The following is a 365-nucleotide window of genomic DNA, read 5'->3' as shown; positions in this document are numbered from 1 at the left end:
GCAGCAGCAGCAGCAGCAGCAGCAGCAGCAGCAATCAGAGTTCGACGCAGATGATGTAGAGCTACAGCGAGCTCTTGAGGCTTCTCTCAGGGAATGTGAGATGCTGCTCTTTGCCTTGTGCGCAGACATGCTGCTGCTGCTGCTGCTGCTGCTGCTGCTGCTACTGCAGCAGCAGCAGCAGCAGCAGCACCCACAGCAGCAGCAGCAGCAGCAGAAGGAACAGCAGCAGCAACACGATGCATGCGCTGCATCCATCTCTGTGTGTTTTGTGTGTCTCTGTCTGTGCAGCTGGCGCATCAGCCGATGCTTGCCCTGCTGCTGCTGCTGCTGCTGCTGGTGATCCTGCTGCAGCAGCAGCAGCAGCA

The 365-nt window shown here is 58.9% G+C and overlaps 1 protein-coding gene across 1 annotated transcript in view; it reads left to right on the top strand.

Moving 5' to 3' along the window:
• Window positions 1-127: 127 nt before the first annotated feature.
• Window positions 128-365, top strand: part of EMH_0047620 (uncharacterized protein) — a gene marked incomplete at both ends in the record, with an annotated part of 1,665 nt that continues 1,427 nt past the window's right edge. The window contains one exon of the mRNA XM_013496306.1: window positions 128-259. Coding sequence (XP_013351760.1) covers window positions 128-259 — 132 coding nt within the window. The remainder of the gene's footprint in view (window positions 260-365) is intronic.

This window comes from Eimeria mitis, genomic scaffold, assembly GCF_000499745.2.
Source record: "Eimeria mitis Houghton genomic scaffold, Emh_scaff2035, whole genome shotgun sequence".
Classification (NCBI taxonomy): domain Eukaryota; phylum Apicomplexa; class Conoidasida; order Eucoccidiorida; family Eimeriidae; genus Eimeria; species Eimeria mitis.
Note: the sequence above shows the minus strand (reverse complement) of the source record. Positions and strands in the feature narration are given on the sequence as shown.